This window comes from Paralichthys olivaceus, chromosome 20, assembly GCF_024713975.1.
Source record: "Paralichthys olivaceus isolate ysfri-2021 chromosome 20, ASM2471397v2, whole genome shotgun sequence".
Taxonomy (NCBI): Eukaryota; Metazoa; Chordata; class Actinopteri; order Pleuronectiformes; family Paralichthyidae; genus Paralichthys; species Paralichthys olivaceus.
This window is the reverse complement of record NC_091112.1, coordinates 14,766,356-14,791,736: the sequence shown is the minus strand read 5'-3', so window position 1 is coordinate 14,791,736 and position 25,381 is coordinate 14,766,356. Positions and strand designations below refer to the sequence as shown.

At 41.6% G+C, this 25,381-nt stretch overlaps 1 protein-coding gene across 2 annotated transcripts in view; it reads right to left on the bottom strand.

Annotated features, from left to right (window-relative positions):
* LOC109631798 (growth factor receptor-bound protein 10-like) overlaps window positions 1-10,832 on the bottom strand; it is a 45,129-nt gene extending 34,297 nt beyond the window's left edge. Inside the window, exons 1-3 of one of the 2 annotated variants that reach the window (XM_020090776.2) lie at window positions 10,526-10,832; window positions 7,940-8,047; window positions 2,043-2,136 (exon numbers count right to left, since the gene is read on the bottom strand). In XM_020090776.2, coding sequence (XP_019946335.1) covers window positions 2,043-2,136; window positions 7,940-7,990 — 145 coding nt within the window. In that variant the 5' untranslated portion in view covers window positions 7,991-8,047; window positions 10,526-10,832. Of the gene's footprint in view, window positions 1-2,042; window positions 2,137-7,939; window positions 8,048-10,417 lie in introns of both variants that reach the window. The other variant, XM_069516230.1, reaches the window with a different exon arrangement.
* Between the last annotated feature and the right edge of the window lie 14,549 nt (window positions 10,833-25,381).

Below are 25,381 nucleotides of genomic sequence, written 5' to 3'. Positions count from 1 at the left end.
CACCCACAATGCTCGCTTGATCTCTTTTGTGGTGCAGGGAATCAGGTCCTCCCCCTCAAAAAATCAAATTTTGAAGAAAAACATCTTATGCACCTCTGTTTTGATTCATTTATTTGTAATAAGTGTGCTCAGGGAAAAACACCAGCATCAAAACAAAACACGTCACCAGATCACTAGAAAGACAGCAGTGGCATAAATGAAGGGCAGGTAACATGAGCCATGGTCTAAATATACAACACATCCATCAGAGTGGTTGATGTGATATTTCTCTGTAGTGCAAAGTCAGAATGAAACGGTAGCTGGGTGACTTTGTCTCTGGCTTTGACTGAAGACATTTGTCAGTTCTTATATGGAAAACTGCTATCTGTTGATGATTAGTGGCGACACTAAAAACTGAACATGTCGGTTTGAAAACAATGAAGACATTTTTCAGACTTTTTTTAAATTTTAAATCACACATATCCTGTTGTATAAACCTCGTTCTGCATGTTTAATACTACAATGACATTTGCAATTGATGTAAAACAAAGTTGTGTGTCTGTGCCTTTAGTATCATCAGTCTGTGGTTTAATCCAGTGCAGTCTATAAATTATTCATGATCAGGGATTGTAAATTTACTTTTCCTTTACCCCGCGACCTGGCTCATCAACTCCTACTCCAGTTAGTGCTTTTCCATTTCCCAGATTAGGTTCACTACCACCAAGTGGATTTGAAATCACTGCAATAGTTTTTTATTTTTATGAGTAGGTGAGGAAAGTCGTATTAGTGCAGGACATTTTCCACTAGCAAGAAAGAAAGTCACAGCACTGCATTCTGGTAGATTGAAGTGGAACATTCACTCGGAAGAAATGATTTATACGATTTCTTCTCGATATGATTGTTAGCTTGATGGACTGACAAATCAAATCTGATGATGACCATGGAGATTTTACATCCCCAAAAACAGGGTTTCTCAAAGTGGGGTCCCTTGCAAGGGGTCCCTGGCCAAAAGGAAAGAATGGCTGACTATTTTATTCCTGAATTCCATACACTTTGTTTTCAACAACACTATGTGTTTGTGTACATGTAAAACAGAGCGTTTGTGAAATGATGATGTCACAACTTACTTTGCACATACTCACTGTTGATTTATGCAATGAGTATGTGCCAGAAATACCATTGGTAGCTATACAGTGGTTGACAGGAGGCTTTTCTGAGAAAAAGACAAGATCGGACACTACCAAAAAAACTCTTCCTAGAAGTACCAGAAACTGGAGTGCAGTTACACTAATCATTCTTGGGTTGTCACTGCCTCTATGCAAGTATGAACCTGTATACCACCACACCTGCCCCACAGACCTATGACCTATTTACTATAACCCCCCACACACACATACACACATACACACACACACACACACACACACACACACACACACACACACACACACACACACTCACCCCAATCATGTGGAGCCATATTTACAATACTCTCACACAAGCATGAGCACCACACATCACCAGAGTAGACAAGCTGCTGAACAACCCTACACCCATAGGGAGAAGAAAAGGTGAGGTTGAGGAGGGAGAATTTACAACCTCTCCTCTCCTTGGGTTGGCTTTTTGCCAAAAGGATTCCCAAGATTTTCCATGATAGCTGAAGGGGTTTCTGGGAATCTATTGGAAGCAGACCGATGCATTTGTATTACGAGGAGGAGGGGGGGGGGGGGGGTAAAAGTGCTGAGCAGTGCTAAAAAGGGGGGAGGGAGGGTAAAACACTTTAGCACTTGTCTATATCCTCTCCATCTGGAGAGCAGAGCCTGCAGTGATGGAGGGAGACAATGTCCTAGATGGAGATGGAGATAGAGAGAGAGGGAGATTTCTAGGAAGACAGGAAGTGCATTTAATAGCCCAGCAAATAGATTTTGGGTTGAAGATATCCCATTAAAATACAGACGAAAAGGGGAAAAGCACATCGAGAGAATGGTTGTGTCACCAAGAGAAGATTATAGATATAGATACTGAGGATAAACAAAATATATATGAGAGATGAGGAGAGTTACCATGGTGATGTGGCAAATTTTGATTGGCTGAACGCTGGAAGCCTGGAACAATAAGCTCCTCAGGCCGGTGAGAGGAAGTGCGGTCCATACTTTCCTGTTGAAAGAAAAGAGAAACTATCCAGTAAAAAACATTCAGTGGGATCAAAACTTCAGAAATTTTGGTGAAGAGTTAGACAATATATTATTTTCACAGAGTTCAGAAGGTCAGACAAAGGGTGGATTCATGTGTCTACTCTCAAGGAAACATCAGGCTTCAAGTTCAGAAACCAGATGCCCTCTGACCCTGTGGCACCGACCTTTCCCTTTCTCCCTTTCTTGCTTTCTCTCTATCTCAGACACTCACGCGTTCCTGTATTCATGTTGTCTCAAACTCTCAGGTACTCAACAAAACAACTATAAATCATTTTTAGAGCGAAAAAAATCAGTTCTGGCACACTTATACAATCTCACATGTCTGGAGATACAAGCACATGCTGCCAAGTTCCTCGCACATTGTCTAATTTAAAGCAGCCTTGAGGCAAGAAAGCTGCAGAGGAGAAAGAGGGAAAAAAGCCAAAGAAATTTTCAATCTTCCCTTTTCCAGGAAAAAGAAGAACGCGGAAGCATTGCTTCCAGGAACTGCTTGTGGTCAGAGGTCCTGTTGTGCATGTATGCACACACACGCACGCACGCAGACACACACACACTCATTTCGAAAACATCCATAAATGCCCAGAGTAAGATTTAGAGCTCTGAGAAACAGCCAAAAGCTTTCTAAGGAAGGCAACTTGCCTGCAGGGCTGTGGGCTGACAGAGAAAGTCTGCAGGCTTCAGCTCGAGCAGACAAGCTCAGATAGAACGACTTAACTACTAAACCCCCTCTCACATATAATATACCTTACTCATCATGTGACAGACTGCATGTCTGCCAACATGCAAACAGTACTGGGATGTCACTGTGATGACAGTCTCTACTGGTTGCTAGGCAATAGCTCAGAGCCAAGAAACACCATAATTTCGTTTAACAGCAAATGTCTCTTTTTTTTTGCACTTGATTTAACGTTTAACATTTAACAAGATCTAACATGTTGATCATAGACTCCTACCATCCAGAAATGAAGCTAAAATATCCCAGATACAAACGCTGCCATCTTGATTTGGAGCCAGAGACTGTGCAGTAGCAATCGCTGAATGGAGCCACAGTAGCGAGGGCCTTGTTAATAAACATACTCAACAGTCTCAGCTGTCAATCATGATGTTTTACCCCATTTTTATAACATCAAATAATTAATTAAAACCAAAATTGCTGTAAAAATGAACACTTCTAGAATGACAGAAACCATCTTTGTGAAAATAAATGCATTCAACATGTACTTTGATTTTTTGGTCCACCTCCCATCCACTAACACGGAGGAGACAGGATTTATAACCTATCCTGCAGCAAACCACCAGGTGGCAATCAAGATGCTTTGGCTTGACTTTTGGGGAGCTGTCATTTCGTCCATCTTTACAGACAGTCTACATGTTGTTAGTTTCTATGATGTGTTAGCCTGTATGACATGGAAATGTGCATACATTTATATCGTGTTATAACGTCATGTCAATTGAGGTGTAAGAATCATACAGTTGCACAGTGCAAATTTGGACCATGTGCAAAGTTGGACACAGGACACTGTCCTGGTTCGAGTAACAGAAATCAGTAGCAGCACTGTTAGTATATAGCTGCAAGTAAACACAGACAACCACCTCCCCTCTGCAGCACCGGTGCAGTGAAAGAGTTGACTTTACCAGCTACACTCCTGTAAAAACCTCCTCTTGACCTCCCCATAAGCCTCTAACTCTATATAGACTATAGTCTGAAGAGATGGAGTTCACCGATGCTTCCTCTGCAGTCAATAGGAGGTTAAGTGACAAGAAATCCAAATTTGAACATCACAATTCCCTTTCTTAAAAAAGGGGTATTGGTTTCTCAGTAAATGTATTTTCCAGATGTAGCCTGTTTTGCACAATTTGCCGAACTGCCAATAGTCATAAACAGCATTCTTGATCTTGCTAGTCTCATGGGTATACAGTAAGCTGTACAGTACTTTAAGGGAGGGTTTCTTCTTTAAGTTTTAGTAGATTGTGAGTCAGACATTCAGTCTTACGTTTTAAGTTTCACAAGGGCATAATTCAAACTATATTTTTATGTAATCTTTGGGTGAATTTCTCTGACATCTTCAATTTATTGTTTTAAGTTCATCACTGGCACATTTATAGATGTATGATGTGATGTTTTTAAAGGAAGGCTATGAAGTGTTTGCATGCAGGAGTGCAACCAGTGCTCAAAACATCTGAAGTGCTCTGTTATCCACGTAATTTAGTGTCAGCAAAGTACAGTGAGTAAGATACTTGCTGCTCCAAAGATTTATGCTGCTATGCCACAGGAGGAGGACACAAAACAACGGGACGTAAGCTGTGACGTCATTGTTTCCCAAACACTCCGTTTTACATAAACACATGGATACACAGAAACCAGAGTTTTGAAAATCTGAAAGATGTTTATACAAATCTAAATAAAAACACTGATTGTGTGTGTGAACGAGAGGCCCAGACACAGAGGGAAAAGTTTGTTTTGCAAAATATCAGCATTAATGTAGGCAGGGAATTGGATGATGACACATCATATGTTTTAGGGGATGTAAAACCTCAATGGGCATCATGTGGATGCATGATTTGATGTGTGCACACCAAAACACTAAAGAATATTTCCATTCTCAATATATCTGTATTGTTGTGGAAAGGCCATAAATTGAATCCTCTTGTGACCTTTGCCAAGTAATCCATTAAATATATGTTAAAATATTTCAGTCATGGTCAAAGTGGCAGAGAGACCCATACATCCACCCATAGAGTAATAAATAACAGGTCGGACACAATCTCCTTTGGTTACTTCTGTTTCTGAAGAACAGGAACTTGTGCTTTGTATCTTGGACAATATGTTGCTTAATAAACATACTTTTAGGAATTTCTGGTGAGTTAAATACAGTCTGTGCTTAAATCATCTTTGAGGCTGCTGGCTTGAAAGATGTTATCTCCGCTTGCTTCTCTCACTTGGATTCCCTGTCCCACTGTATTGCCATGGTGATTTCCAGACCGTATCTGCTCTTTAAACATGCATGAAAAGTCTTTGAAGAGTCTTCTCAATTTTCCTCGATTTCACTGAGTTAACTCTTAGCCTGTATTTTTTGAGTTATATTCCAGGCCAGTGTCATGGAGTCACATGTTTCTAGAGGAAAACATAGACCAGGTGTTTCCATCAGCTTGACATATTAGGGTTACTCTTGTGCACTGATTGATATCCTCAAACTACTCTTGACAGCTCTTTCATCAAGGGCAAACGTCTCCACTTGCAGCTTATAGCCCACAGTATTAATATCTAGGCGTTTCAACATACTTTCTCTCTTAAGTATCACGCTTCCTCGAAAGCAAAAGCACAAGCCCATTGCCGTGGTGACTGCTACTTAAAGCTGCTGTCCTCTGACCTCCAAGAACAGGAAGAAAGAGCTACAGTTTATGTTCTCTGAGAGAACAGGCATGTTCAGCACTGCTGGCACAAATACTGATGTTCGGGGGAGAAGGATCTGTTAAACACTTCATTCTTTCCGCTCTTCTGATCTGTTTAAGTCATAACTCAGTTAAGCTTCGAGTCTGTGGACTGTGGTTCCTCAGTACTCTGTGGTGCAAGCGCACACACACCAACGAACACACACTCATACAGGACATATGGAGATAGAAGGAAAAAGAGAGAAGGAAAACGAGAGTTGGTCGCTGCTTCCTCTGAGACGTCTCTGGCACAAAACCATGGTTCTCACTGAGATAGACACACACACACTTTGGAGACCTGGAATGCTGCCCAGATTCCCAAACATGCCCGGTGTTATGTATAGTGTTATGTAAGTATGCAGAAAAGAGCTCATTTGCTCCTTATCTATACACTAAACCTACAGTCACTGCTCACAGAGAGAGACTCCATGGGGTGTGTGTGTGTGTTTGCCATGCTGTGTCATGTCAACTGGCAAGCTTTACATAACACACACACACACACACACACAGCAATGTTGTAACCCACTTCTCTCCCTCCAGCCATCAAACTGTTTTTTCTTTGGATGCAGGGTGGAGGAATGTTGTTTTCTATGGGGATTCAATTCACTATTCACTGCAGCCTTGCTGGTGCAAAAACCCTTGAATCCTGGAAGCTAACGTGAACCAATCCAACTTAATGTCAGTTCAACAGGGGCTCAGCGGTCCCACGGTTCTGGTTTGTACCGCCGCTAAGAGGGATAAGGCAGCTGAGGCTACGTCACCTCCATCGTCCCATCAGCCCCAGTAAGACGTCATACAATCAATCCCATGCTTTCAGAGCCCACAGCTTGTTATTGTTGTTTGTTTAATGCTCTATTTATAGACATCCACGATGCTCTTTAGCCAAATTCTTTAGGTTACTGGAGGGTTGGAGAGGAGAAAATCCGAGCTGAGAAACAAAGGGCTCATTCTGCAGGAGTTGGACAGTGGATGTGGGTCTGTTGTGTTGCAGAAATGCCATATTTCACCTAACTAGACTGGGAGTCATTCACTGTGAAGCAAGTAGACTCGCAAAGTCACTGTACACATGCTGATACACAGAGAGAGAGGGAGGTTTGATAATTATACTTTCCATAACTCAAACCCCTTTTCTAACCTATGTACTACAACATTAATTTTATTAATCAATATTAGTATTAACAATGCTTTAATGTCTGCAATCTGGAGGGTGTTGCTGAAGTTCCCCTCATCTCTATGAGGCTTTAGCATATTTTAGCTTCTACAAATTCAACTTGCAAATTTACCGTTTGGTTCCTAAAGCTCCCATCAACCAAGCCACAGCAGGGAGCTGTTTATAACACTCAAGAAGTCCAGTACCAAACCTCAGCCATCAAGTTAGAGACTAGCTTGTAGACAAAGAGGCAAGAACCACACATTTCTGGTATGCCAGACAATTCTTTCATTCTGACCCAATTAAATGATTGGCTGGCGTACCTGGTTGGTCATGTTTATTATAGTCCTGTGAGGGTCACAGACACAAAAGCTTTTTATTTGTTGATGGCTAGCAGGACGTGAATGGATTTTAACAATTTAGATAAAAAGTGTTTTAGAAACAACTTACAAACCCCAAATTAAATATATCAGCATTCCAAATGAATTCGTATGTAGCGCTTTATGCTGGTTATATGAATCGACCATTTCCATGAGATACAATTGTTAATAATAATTTAATATGTTAATGTTTATTATATTATACAATTTCACCAGTTCATGACTGAGATGAGGGGAAATGGTAATACTGCTGCAAGGTTGTTCAATATAGCAAGTACACATGCACTTAGCTAATTAAATAGCTAACTTAGCTTCCAACTGTTAATTTAACTAAATGTTAGCTAATATTTTGTGCAGGGATAATAAGCATATTCTATAAAATTAAAATACAAACATTTGATGAACCAAGGCATAATCCTATTTACTAAGCTCACACAAAGTATGCTTTGGCATTAGCATGCACACAGGACAGCGTTATCTACTAAAAACACAGATGCATTGTGAACAATGAGGACCACTAAGGATTACTGACATTTTGACTTGTCAGAAACTAATTAAAATAACATTGGAAGGATTATCATTGTGCATGTTGGCTCACAAGTACAGGAGCTAAATGGAACGCAGCCATTATTAGAAGTTAAATGCTAAACTTGCACTTTTCCTGCTGTAACAAGTCAGAATGAAAAACATTTACTGTCCTAACATGAGCTTTTCTGTTGCATGAAAACAGAAACGCTCATTACTTTGACGTATTCTTTAAGCTACTGACCAGCACACCTACAGGCGAGACACAAAATATTTACCTGGTAGTTTGGGTGACGTAAGAAGTAGTCAGGGCATCCCGCTAAGGCCATGGTGTTCCTTCAGTGTTCCCTCTGTAGGGAAGGATACCCACTGGTTTCACCAGCACCCTGCATTTGAAGGGAGGATACAGCACAAAACAGATTGAAAAAAAGTGAAAGAAAGCTACCTATCACTGAAATAACACACATGCATTTACTCCCTAAAGTTGCTGTTGCATCTGCACCATTATTGGTTTGCAAAACTTGTATCTTTTTGGTGTAAAGTCTACAGAAAAAAGACAAAACCTCTGTCTTCCTAAGAATAAACAAAAGCCTGCAGGTGTGAATGAGTGTGCATGCATGGATGAACGTGTGCACACCGAATCCAATGTAAACACAGCCATTGTGTACAACACACACACACAAGTCCGTTCCCAAACAAAGCCTGGAGCTTAAGACTAAATAGGACACCCTCTCTCTCCTCTCTGCACATGACCACTCTCCACCTGCAGGACTGATAGACAAGTCAAAAAGGGGGGAGAGAGAGAGAGAGAGAGGGAGGGAGGGAGGGGGAGAGGCTTTCTGAAGGAACTTGAAATAGGAGTCGGCTATTTCCACTGCATTGTGCAGCATTATCTGCTGTGAGTAAGCAGGGGGAAGCTGTGCATATGTGTGTTTGGGAATAGGGTACACACACTGCAGTAATGTTCAGCTCTACCAATGTAATCTATTTGTTTTCCAGTGTTATTGATTGAGGGGACGTTATTCTAGAGTTTTAAATACAATTTGCGGCTACACCCCAAAACTCATGCCATATGAAGATAAATGTGTCCCTCAGCCCTGTAGCTATAATGTTATGTTTGGAGTTTTTTACTTTTAATTCCATTTTGAATGGAAAGACCTATCCTTGCTTATTTCCAGATCACCATAAAAATCAAATCCATTGGTCCCCTTTGAGAACTTCTCTCTGCCCACCAAATTTCATGGGAAGCTGCGTTAAGATTTTGGAGACATCCACTGAATAAAGGATGAACTGATTTGTTAAGATGGATATTTCTGCAGCCCACATATGCTGCAACTGATACTGCTTCCAACAAAAGGTTCGGCAAAGTGAATATACACACGCACACACACTCACCGAGCTGCATCTCTCTCACTAAATAGCTCCTCTCACACTTTGACTCTGCTGGTTTCTCTTCACTTTCTCTCCCAGCGTGTCTCCATTGTACAGGTCATTATATAACAGATATCAGATGGTTCAAACAATATCTCTTCCTCCTCCTCCTCCTCTCCTCCCCCTCTCTTTTCACCCCACTAATTACTGTTTCCACTGGGGCTCTGCTATCTTTAGGTTGCTCTGCTGACTGAGAATGTGTGTTTAAATGTGTGTGTGCGTGCAACTGTGTGCACACGCTGAAAAGACAGCCTCTCCGCTGCTGGTAATTGCACACTTTTTTTCCCTACTGTGACCGGTTTTGTATCTCATGTTCTTACGTATGGCTTAAGTGTGTGTTCACACCAATCAAAGCGCTGGGCAAAAGGGCAAGCAGGGCAGATCATATGTGCAGCTAATAAGGCTGAAAGCAAAGCCAAATCTCTGAGTGCTTGACATTTGCTGACATTTGTGGTTCCTCCTGCAGAGAAAGGGAGTAATTCAGCTTTACTGGTCATACAGGGAGATCTAGAGAATTAAATGGATCAGGGAGCAACTTAATAATGCCACATGTGTGAGTGTGTGTATGTGTGTGTTTGTGGATATAATACGCCCACTCCTACTTTTTTTCCAAGGACTCAGATGCTGACATGGAGAGCTTTTCTTTCCCCAGCAGATTATTGCTGTACTTTCTCATCAAGAGATAAAAAAGTAACTGCAGTCTCTCGGAACATGTAGTACCTGTGCATTAACGCCTCTTTATACACAGTCTATGATTAACACACAGTATTAGTCTGCCACTATACCACCTATAAAGGCCCTGATGACACCTGATCCTAAAAAGACCTGCAGTCTTCTTTGTGCATCAGGAAGGAGAGAAGGAAGGAGGAAGTTTAGCAGCGTGCAGAGATTAGCCTACATTAAGTAACAGCTAATGGAGCTTTATGACAGACAATCAGCACACACACACACACGCACGTATACACACTCAGGCAGCTTATCCTCCTTGAAAGTTGGATTTAGTGGCAGAAACAGGGGATGACAGTCACTGCAGATGCTTCTTAACTCCAGGGGAGCATCTAGAAGTGAATGGTGTGTTTTTGTGTGCGTTCTAACACTAACTCCCATCACACCATCAGCAACAGTGTCTAAATGTGACTGCAGTGAGGTAGTGTTGAAAATAACTTGATGCTCTGTAAACAATAACACATTTTCTTCCAGAGACACTCGCTCTGTACCCTTTACACCGTCCCCATGAGCTGTGTTACCTTCAGTAGTTTGACAACCTTTTAGAGGAGTGCACAGTGAATGTGTGAAGAAATGGATGGAAAAAAAAAAACTCTTACCTTTTCGAGTTTCGAAGCATTCCCGTGTGTGTGTAATGTGCTTCTAATATTGACTTAGACCACATACATTTGAGACTCAGACACACACAAATAAACCAAAGTGCTTACGGGTAATGAAAGCGCAGCACCAGGACGCAGTGGCTCAGGGAATCGTGTCCAGGGCGCACGACGCAGCAGCCGGCGCGCTCCTTCGACTGTCCTCGTCTGGACCCTCCACACAAAACTGTTTCACCCCCCCAAAAACTACTCCCTCCGTCCGCTGATCTGTTGTCTTCACCTTGTCCCCCCACCCCCACCCCGGACTGCTCTCCCTGCACACACACACACACACGCACGCACGCACACGCACACACACACTTGTACACCCAACACTTGCACACGTCCAAACACACGCACACATGCACTGGTCTCTCACCCTGCACTCCCCGACCAGCTGACACTTCTCGCTCTGTCTCCGCACACACACACACGTGCACACACACACAAACACGCGCACACACACACACATGCATGCAGGCACTCTCTCTCCCTCCCTCTCTCTCTCCCTCCCTCTCTCTCTCTCTCTCTCTCTCAGTGAAGGAAACCTCCTCTCTCCGCCCCGCCCTATTCACAACAGCACACTGCAAAAAATGACCCCCTCTTTCCTTTTATTACAAGTTGGAGGTCAGTAAGCAATCTGATAATGAAAAATGAAAAGTACACACATATATATATATATACATCCCTGAAAATCTTCTAGTTGCTACTCCTTTATACTCCTTTACTCCACCTTTACTTTACTTTTTGAGTTTACCTTTTAAAGGGGAAAAATAACTGTGGAGGCTCAAATCTTTTGCAGTGGTCAAGACCTAACTTTAACCCTTCCAGCAGAAGGAGGCCTTCACATGCATGGATCCTGAGCTAAAGTAAAAGCCATTAGTATCAAACCATCCATCCGGTGTCACTGCTGCAGGTCTACACCTCATACCTGCTGTCAGACCTGCAGAGTGCGTCCTTCTAGTCAAATTACATCGTGCACTTTTTCACCTGCAGACCGAAAAACAACATTTCAAAGTCCTTGTGGGTTTGTTCACAGCAGCACCACGAGAGAAATATGATAAGGTTATTATCTCAGTATCATAAACACACATTACACTTAGTACATTTGGATTTGGTGAATTATTATATATATATAGCCAGTAGTATACTAGCTCAGCAATAACATATCACTGTTGCCGGACAACAGCAATAAGGGCGGTATTACTGTTGTATGGCAACAGTAATGAAGGACTGTCGGACATATCAAGAAGGTTTAAATGCCCTTTGTTTTCCTTTTAATGCGTGTGCTGTTAGCTGTTCGGTTGAGCTGAGGCGTCTTTAATGCTGTTTAACTTTCTCTGCAGGTCATACATTATACTGCTAAACAATCTTTGACACCTCCTCCCCTTTTACTCTTCCATCAGACAGCAACCATTAAGAGGGAGGCTTGGAGAGGTGGATCCAGTAAGGAGACAGGATATCTTATTTGAACCCAGCTATTCATAATACAGCACTGCGCTCGACAACATTCATTTATTTTGAGGTTAGAATGTTTTTATATGCTCTATACTGAGGTGGCACCTCCTCTGCCACTCAGACAACCCAAGGACAGCCCAGATGGAGAGTCTTCCAACCAACTGGTTCGCACTTGCTCCTGGCAGACATCCTCCTGCCTCTGACAGCCAGTATAACACATATGCGAAAGCCTGCCAAAGATCTAATATGAGTCTGAACACACATTAGCCCAAGGCCACATGTATACAAGGCTTTGTCAGTTTTTTCTGCAAAAAAGGTTTGCCCTGTATATAGGTCAACGGTACAATATATTTGCAGGATCAACACTCTACTTTGGGAATTGTTTACAAAACTAGCACCAGGAGGTATCAAACCTTCACATGGGAGTGTGCAAGCTCAGTTACAGAACTTGGCACAACTTCTCTGATATCTGTAGCAATTCTGTGGCATTTAAACTCATCGAATCCTTGTATCAGACTGCAATTAACATCTGATTAACATTTAAAGCAGCGTGCAATGGATGTTTTAGTTTAGAGTGTCCTGGCAGTGGCCTGTTGTTTACTGCAGCTGAAGCAGAGAATACAGTCACTCATAAGACAACATGGCAGACAGTAAGATCCCCAACTTCAACCCAGACCGGTGAAGTGGAAGAAAATTGGAAATTATTTATGCATTGAACTCGTATAATGAAAGTCTAGTGTTGTTAATTTTGCTGACAGCCATATCCAATGAGTTAGTTACAGCTTTTCCTTCACAGCTTACTTCTGGATTGCTTGGGCTGCATTGTCTAAGTATGAGGTGACAATAGTGACATCATTTTTTTCAGAATCTTTTGTAGCTGTGTTTCAATTCTCTTGCCAGCACTATTACCTCAGTAACGGTTCAACCGCAATGAACTCTGACATAGTTTGGGCTGGAAAGGATCCATGCATCCATGGATCGGAGCCTCTGCTTCTCAGGGATGGAAGGATGCATTTGTCAGCCACTCTTGGAGGAGGCTTTGAAATGGGACTAGTCACATCGCTGTGACACAATTTGTGTTGAAATGCAGCCTCTGGCGGATGCAGCCCCTGAATTGAGACACGTATATTGTATCTGACAAGCATACAACAGACTCTGACAGAAAACCCAAACAAAATAAGGTACACAGAGAGGTTCTGTGTTCTTTTTTTTCCACAGGCGCATAGACCCCAACTTCAAAAACCTGTGCTGTTAAAAAAACTAGAGATGAGACCCTCCTCCGCTTCAAAGCACAGTGTCTTCTAGGAGGTCTAACAGACTTTAAAGGCTTGGTGTGATGACCAGTAAGTCCAACTGCTCTGTTTGTTTTCAGTTCGAGCTAAATCGTAATAGAGTTACGCAATTGACAACAGAAACAGCTTGGTGCTTCCCACTGGAATAGATCAGTCGCACAAACACATGATCATATACTGTGTTTTGAAAACACAGAAGCGTGGCTGTTACATAAAAATTCCAACCTGACCCTTGTTGGGAAATAGTTCGGCGTCCCCAGATGTGGTGGAATCTGAGTCTCTCCAGGCCTTTGGAGGTCAACGCAGATACACAACCCACACCACCACCATGGGCTAAATTGTCTCCAGTTGTAAATACAACATAGGCCTGCTTATATGTGATGCATAACTGGCTAAAGAGTAACTTCAACACAACATCCTTTCTGAATGTGTGTTTTGATGTGTGACACAATTGCACAATTAAAATGCCATAAATGGTCAGGTCACAGATTGAGTGTGTTGTGACCATTTGGAATCCGCTGAGGGCGCTGCGGTGTAAACAAAACTGAGTCCGGCCACATGGAACTGGGTCACCCTGACCGTGTGTGTTTGTATGTGTGTGTGTGATCTCTCAGGGTTCAACGTGTCTGCCTGTGTCATGTTTTATAGGTGAGTCACTCTGTGTGTGTGTGTGTGTGTCTGTGTGTGGGTGGGTGTTTGTGGGTGTGTCCGTGCGGACATTGTGACTGTGGTTGGGTGGCCTGAGATACTGTTTTTTATTGATGCTCACCTCTGAGCTGGAATATTATAACTTATCCAAACAATATCATATATATCTAGTAGGGATGGTAACTGTGCGTTCACCATACGTCTCAGAATGACTATTTTCCAAGTTGTGAAGTCATTGTTCCAACTTTACTGTGTTCATGTGCTTTGAAGTCAGAATGAGGAAAAAACATGGATGCTGTTTCAAATTGTGCCGTATTTATGTGTTTAATGCGCACCACATTTTTTGCATTGCATTGCCTTACATGTTCAGCTAACATTAGACCCCGACTGTTGGGCCTTGGTGGTAGTGTGCGCTCTACTGAGTGATATACTAGTTTTGGGATGTAGATAAATGAACCCTAAATAACATAACAACAGATTTTAAGCTAAATGTTTTCACCTCCCACAGATGCCTCTTTGACTCAGCTGATGATTTCCCAGCTAAATGTGCAAGTGTTTGCATTGTTCCAAGTACTTTACTTGCTATCTCACCAGATCTAAAACTTGCCTTACGTTCTTTTTGAACATACAGTTTCCTTGGTTGTCATCATAAAGTCTACCCTTATGTGATTCACTCTGTATTGGACATTTATACCATTTCAACTCATTTATGATAAAGTAACTGATACAAGTACACTTCTTTAATCTTTTATCTGCTGATTACATTCACAGCTTTCTCTTTCAGAGTTTATGTTGTACAGAGGAGAGAGGAGAACTTTAAACTTCTCTAAATTATAGTCTAAAAAGTAAGATTCTGATTTAGATGTATTCATTGTTTCCAAAAACAAAGGAGTCCTCTGGTCATCGCTGCTGTCTTATAACTATGGTTACATGGGCTGTTGTTGTACAGTATTTTCAAGCACCGTTAATCCTTTAACACCTTGGTAATCATTAAATCTAAATTAGTCACAAAATGTTTTTTCTGTCTTTTGCCTCAACATGGGATCGGGATATGATTAGGCATCTACATTACAAACTTAAATCTTATTAAGAGCTTGGAACGCTGCGGTGGGAATCAGAGATTTTTTGTTCCTTTTGGTGCCGAGAAAAATCTTGAAAACACACACACACACACACACACACACACACACACACACACAGAGAGACACTCTCGCACACACTCTCCATAACCTAAATTTCACGTTAACCTAATCTTAAAACATGTCTTCACCTTAAAATGTAATAATTGACATTATAGGGACTGGATTTTTTCCCCCTAAGAAAAGTCTCAATAATGTGATATGCACACACACACACACAGACAAGTACATTTTAATTGTTTTATTTTAACAAAGGACCTTTTCTTTCCTGATACTTTGGTGAGGGGCTATTTGCTCAATAGTATTATCCAACATTTTTGTTGAATAACTAAATGAACTGAACACCGAGACATTGGACAGATTATTTTGACTTGTTTTGAAAGAGCCTAATTTCGTTTTCAACCAGGATTATGTGACTCATCGTGGACATTAGTTACAGCATGTGCATTCGGCGTGTATGTGTCTGAAATGTGCGCTGGCCCCAGCTCCCCACCAAAGTCGCTTAGAGTGAGTCAGGAGATCAAAGTCGAAGCTGTAGATTAATCCACATAATAGGAGCTTTTCCACTAATAACAGAACATTCTTTTCATTCTGGCTGCCTGGTACGTCAGTGCCACTGAGCCTCTACAGTTGCACCAACACATTTGGAAAACTGTACACGTCTACACAATGCACAATCTTTAGCTACCCTTGACAGAGAGGTACATTTAAAATAAGTAAACTGTAATAGTAAGCATTAAAGGCTCAACACCACTTTTGCAGAACATTCATGTGCTTTACCACTGTGTAAATTCACTGGTGCAGATTTAATTTCTAGAATGATAAACTCTTCTCACACTCACCAGACTCCCTCGGTTTTGTATTTTTTTATAGTCTACTCCAAACGTAGGTGTTGCCTGTGGTCAGGTAGCCGACACTATCACCATATCAGAGCTTGTTTGCTGGAAATACAGTAGTAGCCTGAAACACTGATGGGGAATGGGAGAGTGGCTGAAAACAATAAGAGTGTAGGCTGTAGAACCCAAACAATAAGCTGATCCAGAAATGAAGTTGAAATATCTTGGATATCAACGCTGCCATTTTCCATTTGAATCATGATGTTTCGCCTTATTTATACAAGCATCAAGTAACTAATAAAAACCAAACTAAGTAAAACATCAGTGATAAAAACTCCCTAAAATGACAGAAACCATCTTTGATCAAAATTCTTTTGACTTGTACTTTGACTTTTCAGTTTGTTCCATATCACATCCACTAACATGGGGGAGGCAGGGTTAATGATGTATACTGCACCAGCCACCAGGTGGTGATTGAGACACTGTGTTGGAAACCAAAAGTGGAATTCCAAGTCTTCTTTGCTTTGACCAAGTCTCTAATCAGTACTGAAGTCGAAGTCAAGTCCAAGTCAAGTGACTTGAATACACACGTCTGGGGATTCCAGGATCTCTGACAAATGTGTAGGTGAGGCCATATTATTCCATTCTTATCTTCCTGCAGCCTGTGGAGAGGGCTGGGTGAACTGGGTGAAGGTTGATTTGAGGTTGGAGGTTAGGTTAACTGAGTGAAGGCTGGGTGAAGTGAAACATCCACTCCTGCTTCATGCAACATTGAGACAGAAATATATTTCCAACCTCACATCTCATCTCTCAAAAGCAGCACACATCAGCTATTCCCAATCAAACAGAATAATCATTTGTAAAGGTATCGCACAGAGCTGGCCTGTGTTTTGTCTCAGCGAGGAGGACTCTGCCGTTGCCAGGCAGATGTTTGGGTTGGATCGCCATGTGGTGGAATGCCAGCCTTCCATATGGCTCTGGCTCCGCAAGCTACAGGAATAGAGCACTGAGAAAGCAGGAGGCACAACTCCCATTTCAATGGCGATAGCACGATAGAGGAATGTTCTTCCTGCACCTGCAAGTCTTTTCTTTTATGAGCACAGCAGAAGGAAGGAAGAAAAAAAAAAGACTTGAGCAATAATCATTTAAGGAATTTAATTTTGCCTCGGCTAAATCACTTGGAATGTTTGCATTGCACCTCAGAAACTGAGTCTGTCCAGGTACCAGGGATTTTCATTATGAGCAGGGCAAATGAATGCTGAAAATGGGGCTGGCATTAAAAGTGTAAGAGAAATACAACAAACACAAGTATTTTAGGACTGATAAACAAAAGTTCATTTTCTGTATTAATCTTCCATACTTGTCTTTAAGTGTTTAAATTTTTAGACCATGAATGTCCATCTGGATTACATCCTGAAATCATTACCCACTGAATGATACCGACAAAAACCAACACTTTCCTGGAGTTTACACAAGACTACACACTCCCTGGAGACTTGTAAGCAAAGATACTACTCTCCATTAAAAGCTTATCAACCCCAACTGTGGCTTAAAACACTCCATGCCACTGGCAATGTGGCTGTGTAATTGCAGATTCCTGATATATTAAACTACTGTGAAACGGATTAGAGCAAAGTATTCTTAGGTTATGCAAAGATTTTCCCCCGTGCACCAGGCGGACAGGCAGCTCCCTCCCATCATGCCCTGTCTCCCTCTTTAAGTATCAGCTGTCTGCTGCCAAAAGCCTGACTGGATATTAATAGCAACACTGCCAGAATCGAAACCACATTTGTTTAGGTCAAGGCTGAGCTCCACATCCATTAAACAATACACAGAAACACAAATGGCTCTGGCAGCACGGAGAAGAGGAATCAGAGATAAACTAAACAGATATCTGAGGTTCTAACTGCTTCAGATGGTGAAGTCAATCGAAAAGGTTAATCACTTAAACTTGCAGAGGGTGAGTGCACTGTACATGCGTCAGCCAGCGACTTGGAGTCTCGATGCTGAACGCCGGCCAAGCTGGACTGAGGGTGATTTGTGAGCTCTGCAGCACAAAGATAAACTGTGAGAGCAAGAGGCCAAAAGCTTTTTGAGCCGCTTAATCTCCAACAACCACTTCAGATCAGCGACATCACTTTATACTAGATTCAAGTTACAGCTCTCTGATTCCTTTTCTAGTTTAAAATCTCAATTTCAACAAGATGTCTTTCCAACTATAACTTAACATGCAATTCCTCATTTAAAGTGTGATCATCACTGTGCTTATGCTTGTGGCGTCTGTGTGAGCTCCTGAACTGTACAGCGAGCACAGTTATTTTGCAGAGATGCACAGAGGAAGCTTCCCTGTGTAAAACACTGACATCTAGTGCACAAGCTAACATGAACATGTTGCCTGCTTATGTGCACATCTAATTCTTTCAGCTACAACAACGATCTCAGTCATTTTTGGTGGCAGTTACTTCCTTGGAGTAGTGAAATATTGAAGAAGCCATCGGCCTTTCCGAGATTATGGGGCTCCAGAGCAAAGGGCAGGTGGGTGGGTGGGTGCAGACAATCTCACCAGGAATGACACACACCTTGACTATGAGGTGGTCATGGTGCACAGTAACACAACTTTCAGAGAAATTCAAATTATTATTTGGGCTGAGCACAGCTGGGCTTCCCGTCAAAGGTGAAAGGGAAAGGTCAAACAGGAGCGAACCCAGAGAGTGTGATGCAACATATGACTTTGTGCCGGACGACCATGGCAGGACGACCAGTACCAAACCCTGCTGACAAAGACCAGAGACCAGAACATTCCCTCATAAAAGTCAAGCCTCATTTTTCTCAGAACAGTGGGAACAAAATTCAACAGGAAAAGGAAGGGGGGTGTATGTCTCTCCCTGTGTGTGTGTGTGTGTGTGTGTGTGTGTGTGTGTGTGTGTGTGTGTGTGTGTGTGTGTGTGTGTGTGTGTGTGTGTGTGTGTGTGAGTCTGTTCTGCAGGGCTGTGTCTGAACTTCTAGTATCTCTGGAACTGGCTCAAATCCTGACACATCTGTCCAGAATCTGAAAAATAAGGGAGGAGGGGAGCAGCATGCATAAGAAAGTGTGTGTGTGTGTGTGTGTGTGTGTGTGTGTGTTATGTGTGTAAATCAGTGTCTAATAGCTTGGACATCCTGTTATACCTATGTTCCCTTGATGGTTCGTTTCTTATAATAACAACAAAATACTCCTCAAAAAGTGAGCTACAGCTGCCAACGTGCACAGACGTCTGCACGTGTTGGATGTGTTTGGAGAACTGGGTTAGGTAAACAGTAGCACTGATAACCCTGAGGTTACCCTGGCCACCCTGATTGGCTTATCTCGTCATGATGTCTTCAAAAGCCCTGGCTCTCGGCCAATAGAAACAGGACAGGGAACACTCTGGCCCACTCAGTGGAGAGAAAACATATTATGCTGACAGGAAAGGAGTGAAGCCGTGAGGATATGTACAGGACATATGGCCTGTCACTCCTCACCTTCACATGCCCTCAGAAGCTTTATTTATTCAAACATAAATTTACTCTAAGGTTACAATAACGCACAATAAAGCATAAAAACATAAATGGGTTAAAATAATTAACCAGCAAGCAAAAAGCATTCAGTTTATTATTAAATGAGTCCCTCTGGAATTCAAACACTGCTTTTACATTGGTTTCTTCCCTCAGTGCAACCTCACAACATATGGTTTATGATTATTTGTGATATTGTCTTCAGGCTGAATAAACCTGCTGTAAGCTTTTTCCCTGTTTTTGGGTGCAAAAAGGTTTTTTGGTTTATTCATATGATGCAACTTTAACTACACAACATAACATTCTGGGAAGCAAAAGAAGTCGAAGAGAAAGCTCAGACAATGTTAGCAGCTAGCATTCACATTAACAACTTTACAAGGTGATACTGTGCACTGCCTCGAGCTGTAAAAAAGCATATCTGCAGATTTAGACCATATAGACTGTATATAAAGATTGCGGACGTATCTCCACTCCCTCCCTCCCTCCCATGAAACCAATCATGACATTTCTCCTCGTTTTTACAGGATCAAATAATTAATTAAAACCAAACTTACCAGACAAATTAACATTTGAACATACATGAGTGTGATGAGAACTACCCAAAATGACAGAAACCATCCTTCAGAAAAATGAATGTTGTGCATTTTTTAATACCGTTTATACAAAACTACTGAATACAAAGTTAGGCTTGGAACAAATACTTCAGCTGACAAAAAAACTATTTATGGTTATAAACATTTATGAGCTAACAAAAGGTTGGAAAGATTTAAATGCTAATTGAAATCCCTGCACATGCACATACAGGTGTTTTATTAAACTGCATGTACTAATGATATAGGCACAGTAGATTTTATTCTCCATTCATTTCTGTTATTAATGGGACAATACGTACTCACCTTCTATCAATCAACATCAGTAAATTGTAAAATTTTATTCCACCTCACGTCTCCCCTTTTTGCTGTTGTACTCCATGGGAGTGTTGTGGGACATTTTTGTCATACATATTTCCATATTTTAGCCTATCTGTTATTATATTTATTAGTAATAACAGATAGAATAACTCCCTACCTCAAGGTTATGCTGACATATTTCTGTGTATGGGCTTCATTTATATACTCAACTGACTGGAGGATTTGGTTATTTGGCTCTGTCTGAATAAACAGAGATGGAAAAAGGAGATCGGACAATTAAAATCCAAAGAGCATCCTGTTACATCTGTATGTTGGTTGTGGTCAGAGGTTCCGAAGTGGTGCAGAGGATGCATAACATGTGTCCCTCCCCCACAGTCAAAGCATGAAAGAGGCAGAGGACATTTATTTTGAGAAAAAAAAGGCTCTTATGTTACGCTTCAGGCATTTTTTTTTTAACCACAAATTATGAATATTATTTATGAGATGACCATGCTTGCATTAACATGAAAATTAACCAGAGAGCAGGAAATAGGGTGTATGGAGCTCATAAGACGGCAAAGGAGGGAAGCCTTATCACACCTCCTGTAAATGCATCAGCTGGCCTCAAACATGAGTAAAAAAAAAAATCCAGTGAAAAGACCTTATTCTGCTGTCCAGGCCTGAGCTGTTTTTACTGGTGGTCTTTGGTAGCGAGCTCTGGTGCAAGTTTAATAAGTCGTGTGCTTCGGCCCGAGAGTGCAGGAGAAAGGCTGCAATGTCCGTTTATGAAAAGGTCAAATTTCAAGTGTGTGTGTGTGTGTGTGTGTGTGTGTGTGTGTGTGTGTGTGTGTGTGTGTGTGTGTGTGTGCCTGATAGGGAAGACAGCAACAGCGTAGCCACCCTCTATTTCACGTGAAATGCTGAGGACACCTCATAGTAAAGATCATATAATATATTATACGAGGATGGATTTAAAAGGGACACATACACAAATTAATGACTTGCTGTAAAGTAAAACAACACAGCTATGGTTTTAATTTGACAGCATAACTTTCTGTTGCAAGGGAAAAGGGGGGCTGCAGTCAGAAGTGCATTTGAAAGTGATTATACTGTGAGGTTAAATTATGAGCTGTTGTGTCACTGCATAGCTGTGACACACACACACACACACACACACACACACACACACACACACACACACATGCGCGCACCAAGGCAATTCTGGCAAAGTGAGTGCCTAAATATAGCCATCACACGGTGTTATTATCACAGCAGGGGTAGTGCTCTGTTATCTCTCACCCTTCACTCCCATTGTTTTACTACTCCAGCAGATGACAGCTTCACTAAGGCTGGGGCCCATTTTCTCTGTATATGGCCTGTTATATAAAACCTGCACTGCCCTCTCTTTAGCTTGCTGTATTTTAAAGCAGCAACACTTTATAAAATATTTCGCGTCAGGTTTATGTTCCAGAGAGGAAAAAATCTTCCCACTCCCTGCCGTACAGCCACACCCACATTGTTCTTTTTTATTTCGGTTTATCCCTGTGACCAGAATGGAGTCGGCCCTAAAGGGAAGGCTGACCAACCGTGACGCATGAAAAAGGAAAAAAGGATTTTTCTCAGGAAATCAAACTTCATCTGTGTCTTTGTGATGCCAGAGTGAATAAGTGTGAGAATGGCATGTGGCGGCATGAGGACAGAATACACACGCAATAAGTCAAATACACAACACACACTCGGTCTTCATTAATGATTGTAAAAATGGAGTGTGATTGGAAAGGAAAGCCTTGCATCACACACACACACACACACAAACACACCCCACAGGGAGCATTGTGTTACTTTCCTTTCTTTGTGTAAGACCAGTGACATAAAAATGTCCGTCAAGGGCTTGCTGAGTCACTTATTCAGAACTGGCCACACTGAACAGCATGATGGGAAGTGGTGGCCCGGTGGCACAACACCCTGCTGTGCTGCTGCCTGGTCTGCATGGGACTGCCTGGCAGTCTGGATCAGTGGTTGCAGACAAACGCAACAGTACCACACACACACACGCACACACACACAAAATACTCATTCACAAAAGCTTTTGTTATGTGTGTACCAAGCTTTGGCCTGTTTCAACATGTCCCAAAAGCAAATAGCTTACTTTGCTACTATTTTTCTCAAAACACAGTTCTCAGCTTGTTCTCTGGTGTGTTTACACCCAAACAAACATAGTGTTGATTGGGTGGTCAGAAGAGCTTAGCATTAGAGCCCCGTACACGATAGTAACACAATCCACCAACCCACTGACTAACGCTCATCTGAAGGGACAGAAAAATAGAAATTCAAGACATTCTTTTTTTAAATAATAATAATAAAATTATAAGAACGTCTCAGAAATCATGGTCATGGAGTGGTCAGGGTATTTAGTCACTGTTTATTTCATACATGTGTCACTCTATACAAAGATATTTCCACATTTTGTGAAATGAACTCAGGTCTATATAAATGCTCTCTTTCCAGAAATTAGGTGAGAAGCGTGATACATCACTAGTGTCTCTCGGTAATTGTGAATCTATATAAATAGTTAGCACAGCTCAGCACCACTGTTTCATCCAGCCAGCGTACTGTGTGGAATGATGACACTTGGGCGCTCTGCTCCTGTTTGCCAGATCTGGGCCACAAGTAAGCCATAGAAATACTACATGTCAACCAACTGCATTTCCCAAAGGTGGTCTGAATTTGTTTTTTTGTTATTTGGACCATATTCACCATTTACCACATGGGCCACTTAAGGCCCACATCCATTTTGTCCGGTCCACAAGAAGGCCAGAAGTGCAGCATCATTTCCTGGGAATCAACTTCAAACTTTGCGTGTGAACTGGTGGGAACCTAAGGAAGTCTTGTGTTGAATGTTTTGGATGGGGTACACATGCAGTCAACAGTCCCACAAAAAGGACTGTTGTGTTTCCCTGCAGTTCCACAGTCATCTCCTCTGGTTTAAATTCCCTCCACAAACTTGAAACTTTGAGAATCACTTGACTTGCACAATGCACATGTTTGTTAAGATTGTTATAGAATTAGTGGGCACTGGCCAATTAATCCTACCGTGTGTGCACCCTGTGTGAGTTCCATGATGACGACGTGTTTTATTTATCTGAGCATCTGTTTCACTAACAAACATGGTCTAATGCGTTATAGGGTGATTAAACAAAGCCTACATTAGATCAGAGATGATTTGTCAAACGAGCATGACTCAGATTTTCCAGACATGAAACACCAAGGGCAACTTCAGCGAAAAATATTACAGCCTAACTGCAACCATCTGTGTGTGTTTGTATGTGTGCGCACGCGAGTGTGATGCAGCAGTCATCAATAATGTGCACACTATATGTGTGGGTGTGTGTGTTCTCACAGTAAAGGATGTATGCATGTCCTGCCATGGCCTCTGCTTCCAGGCTTCTTTATATTTCTGTCAGATACTGAGGATTGTCTGTTCAAACAAAGATTAGAGGCATGAAAACATACAGTTTAAAGAAAAATTCAGTCTCCTGCACGTCACTAGGGGCCAGTGTTTTCATCAGAAAGGTCAGACAGGATTTCCCCCGCCGGTAGCAGTTGGCTACACAAATATAGACCTGAAAACAAACATGTTATTGGGGAGAGGGCCACAGGAAAAGCCAGACAAAGCGACTGTGACGTAGCAGCTGAAAATAAATCACATTTTCCATCACTCACCAGAGTAAAGCCTTCCCGAAGAATGGCATTTTGTTTGGTTCTCAAGACTTCTGATTAACAACGACCTCCGTGGCAAGGAAAACAACACAAGTACAGAGCGGCCTACACAATGAAAAATGTGTTTGACGACAATTGGCTTTAATGAAGTGATGGATATCAGACATTAGACAGTAAAACGAATCAGGATTTTTCATGCCTGAGGTTCTCTGACCAGTTAGCCAAACAAAAAGCACTCATTTCAATGTTCTTTTCTTTCCGCGGTTTTGCAGAAAGTGTATTTCCCCTAAGTGATTACCAAATTTCAGAGGAATGTGAATTAAATGCTCTTCCGATCTAACTCTCATTCTTGACTTTTCTTTAAGTGAGGGTAACCTATTCTGCAGACCACAGTGTGTTTCCTGTCTTTGTTTGGAGTCAGAGAAGCCGTGTGGCCTGTCAAGAGGTGAAGGTGGCGTAAAACTCCAATGAAGTCAGACAGAGGGGCCACAACAAAAGAGCCAGGATATTGTTTCACTACTTATGATATACAATATTTCCAAAGCCCAATCAAATCAGATTGTGAAGAGAGAAATGAATTCATTTTGCTGGATCTGTCTCTTTATTATCTCCATTGACTTGCTGACGGCCGTCCAACTTTTCCCTACCTCTCACTCCATGTCAGCTGGGAAATGCTCCACCCCCCTAGCGACCCTATAGATAACGGATAATGGATCAAATATGAAGTTTGACAGTTCTTGATAATAGCATCTTTGAACGTTACATAGTTGTGCTGCCATCTAGTGGTGAATCCGTCATACAGTCAATGTGCACAAAATTAGCTCGTGATAATCGCCTTATCATTCACATGTGGCAGAAAGTGATATTTTCAACTTCTTAAATATAAGAAGTTGCTGTTTCTGTATCTTCCTATATAACAAAAACTTGAATGTGTTGCGTACATATGTAATAAACTTCAAATACATCAAAACTTTTACATTATGTGCCTTTATGGAAAGTGCAGTGGTGCAGATAAATAAGTTATCATATCCTCTAAAACATGAATTCATCCTAGTTATGATACAATATATGTGTACAGATTGCAGCACAGATTGAAGTCATCATGTTTTGGATCGAGTCATAGTATTAGTCAAATTCAACTTTATTGTCAGTTCTCCCATATGTACAGGACATAGACGGGCCAGGTCTACACATATAAATAGATAGAACATATAAGTATGCAACATTTTAAGTACTTATACAACATAGTACACAGTACAACATAGTATGCAGTCATAAGGCACATGGTGGATAGGATAAGAGTAGTGCAAACTGAAAGAGTGCAAAAATACTTTATGGGAAGTAATCTAATCTCTCTTGGATTGTATTATTGATGGAAACAGGAGAATGTGATACTTTTTCATCTCGGTGC